This window comes from Helobdella robusta (assembly GCF_000326865.2).
Source record: "Helobdella robusta unplaced genomic scaffold HELROscaffold_71, whole genome shotgun sequence".
Classification (NCBI taxonomy): Eukaryota; Metazoa; Annelida; class Clitellata; order Rhynchobdellida; family Glossiphoniidae; genus Helobdella; species Helobdella robusta.
This window is the reverse complement of record NW_008705401.1, coordinates 337,405-340,358: the sequence shown is the minus strand read 5'-3', so window position 1 is coordinate 340,358 and position 2,954 is coordinate 337,405. Positions and strand designations below refer to the sequence as shown.

The 2,954-nt window shown below is 28.9% G+C and overlaps 1 protein-coding gene across 1 annotated transcript in view; it reads left to right on the top strand.

Moving 5' to 3' along the window:
* The window catches only part of HELRODRAFT_89500 (hypothetical protein), a gene marked incomplete at both ends in the record, with an annotated part of 3,998 nt that extends 2,462 nt beyond the window's left edge, over window positions 1–1,536 (top strand). The window contains 4 exons of the mRNA XM_009031223.1: window positions 217–287; window positions 518–558; window positions 840–939; window positions 1,401–1,536. Coding sequence (XP_009029471.1) covers window positions 217–287; window positions 518–558; window positions 840–939; window positions 1,401–1,536 — 348 coding nt within the window. The remainder of the gene's footprint in view (window positions 1–216; window positions 288–517; window positions 559–839; window positions 940–1,400) is intronic.
* Window positions 1,537–2,954: the final 1,418 nt, after the last annotated feature.

The following is a 2,954-nucleotide window of genomic DNA, read 5'->3' as shown; positions in this document are numbered from 1 at the left end:
ATTATTATTATTTATTATTATTATTATTTATTATTATTATTATTTTTATTATTATTGTGATTTATTTTTATTACTATTATTATTATTGTTGTTATTATTGTTATTATTATTTATATATTTATTATTTTTATTATTATTATTTATGATTATTTATTATTATTATTATTATTTATTATTATTTATTATTATTTCTGTTATTATTTCTGTTATTATTAGGCCCCAGTCCCGATCAAGTGGATGGCTATTGAGGCACTGACGCACAAACTCTATACATCTCAGAGTGACGTGTCAGTAAGATGATGATGATGATGATGACGATGATGGTGATGATGATGATGATGACGATGATGGTGATGATGATGATGATGACGATAATGACGATAATGGTGATGATGATGATGATGTGGATGATGTTGCTGATGATGGTGATGATGATGATGACGACGACGATGGTGATCATGAGGATGATGACGATGATGATGATGATTCATTCTCACCTTCTTCGTTTAATATCTAGGTGGTCGTTTGGAGTTTTAATGTGGGAGATCTTTTCATTCGGTTAGCGGAGTGAGTGAGTGAAGGAATGAATGAATGAATGAATTAATTAATTAATTAAAAAATGAAAAAATGAATGAATAAATAAATGAATGAATGAACAATCAGACCAACTAATTTAATTTCTATAGTATTGCTAAAAAACTGACCATATGAAATTTACAATAATAATGATAACAAAACAACAACAACAAAAACAATAATAATAATAATAATAATAACAATAGCAATAATAAAATCTATTTATAACTTTCTGATATCCCATTTCCGTTTCCGGCAACAAGGCGGAAATCCGTACGCGGGAATCGACATGAATGAAGTATTCGTTAAGAGGTTGAAAGCTGGATTGAGATTAAGTAAACCGGAAGTCTGTGACTCTCAAACGTTAGTGATGATGATGATGACGACGACGATGATGATAATGATGACAACGATGTTGATGATGATGACAACGATGATGATGATAATGATGAGGATGAATGAAAACAAGGTTGAAGGTTATGATGATGATTATAGTTTGAACTTCTAATTATAGTTACGATTTCAATTTTTAGATTTCACATCACAAGCCTAACTTATAGTTTAACACTTCTATTTCATATTTCAATTTCTATGTTTAGGTAAGAGACGAGCGGGAATTGAAATGTGATCCTAATTTCCTCCCACCTTTTTAACTCTTTCCCGCGTTTTTTCCCCCATACTCTCCCGCTTCCCATTCCCGTTCCCATGCTCATATCTAGTTTGGGTACATCCCCGCTCTTGGTGGCATTTCTATTAATAGATACATACGTCACAAATCTATTTATAGCCGAATATACTATTTATAGTAACAATTCTATTTTTAGATACGAAGTGATGCTCTCGTGCTGGAGGGAGAGCCCAGATGACCGACCGACCTTTCGTGACCTTGAAAAATCATTATCCAGTATTTTGCAATCATCATCAGGAGATGTGCGGATAGATGGATGGATGGATGAGTGAACGAATGAATGAATGAGTGAATGAATGACTTAAAAATGAATGAATGAATGAATGAATGAACGAACGAACGAATGAATGAATGAACAGATAGAATAGATAGAAAGAAAAATAAAACGAATGATGGAACGAATGAAGAGGTGAGTTTAATTCTTTCAATTTGTTTGCAGATTTACCTGGATACGGATGTCGGCTATGATGAAAGTGCCAACTACCTGCCCATGAAGTCTGTCAAAAAACCAAACAAGTGATTATTTATAACTTAATCATTATCATCATCACCACCACCATCATCATCATCATCACCACCACCATCATCATCATCATCGTCATCATGACAGATGTTGTAGTGACGATGACGATGACACCAACACCAATGACAACAACAGTAAAAACAACAATGAATATACGCTAGAGTCACGTGATGGCGAAGATAATGACGACGATGATGACGTCAAAAAATCTGCTGGTGCTGATAATGATAACGATAAACTAGCGGTCGATTCTTATGGAAATTTAATCACCAATTAACACCCATTCTATACTACTACTACTGCTACTACTACTACTACTACTACTACTACTACTACTACTACTACTACTACTACTACTACTACTACCGATGCTGCTACTACCACCACTACTACTACTACTACTACTACTACTACTACTACTACTACTACGACCACCACCACTACTACTACTACTAATAATAATAATTATTGAAATAATAAAAAAACAATTATAGAAATAATAATAATAATAGTAACAACAATAATAACATATTCAGTGTCTTTAAATAATGACCATATACTTATTTATGAACACACATACATATATAATACTATATAAATAATATAAATATATAAATATATATATATATATATATATGTATATATATATATATATACGTATATATAGTTTCTATATACGCATATAAATATATGTTGCTTAGCAACGCTATATCTTGTTTATTATAAATACATATTAATTGTGTTTATTTTTTATTTCGGAACTTAATACATTCATTATAATTACATATACATAATTATTTATATATAATTATATATATATTATAGCATCATATATTTATATACATTGTATATATTATAAATATTTATATTTATATTATATATAATATATATATATATAGTATTTTATGTTATTTAACTTTAATACATTTGCTTAGCAGTAAAATGTGCCTTCAGTTGTAATAGTAATAGTGTTGGAATTTGTATTAATGTTGTAATAATAATAAAAATATTCATAATAAAATTAATAATAATATTATTCATAATAAAATTAATAATAATATTCATAATAAAATTAATAATATTCATAATAAAATTAATAATAACATTCATAATATTCTTAACGAGTTTGTTAGTTTTCATCGCCAGACAGAATTACAAATAGTAACA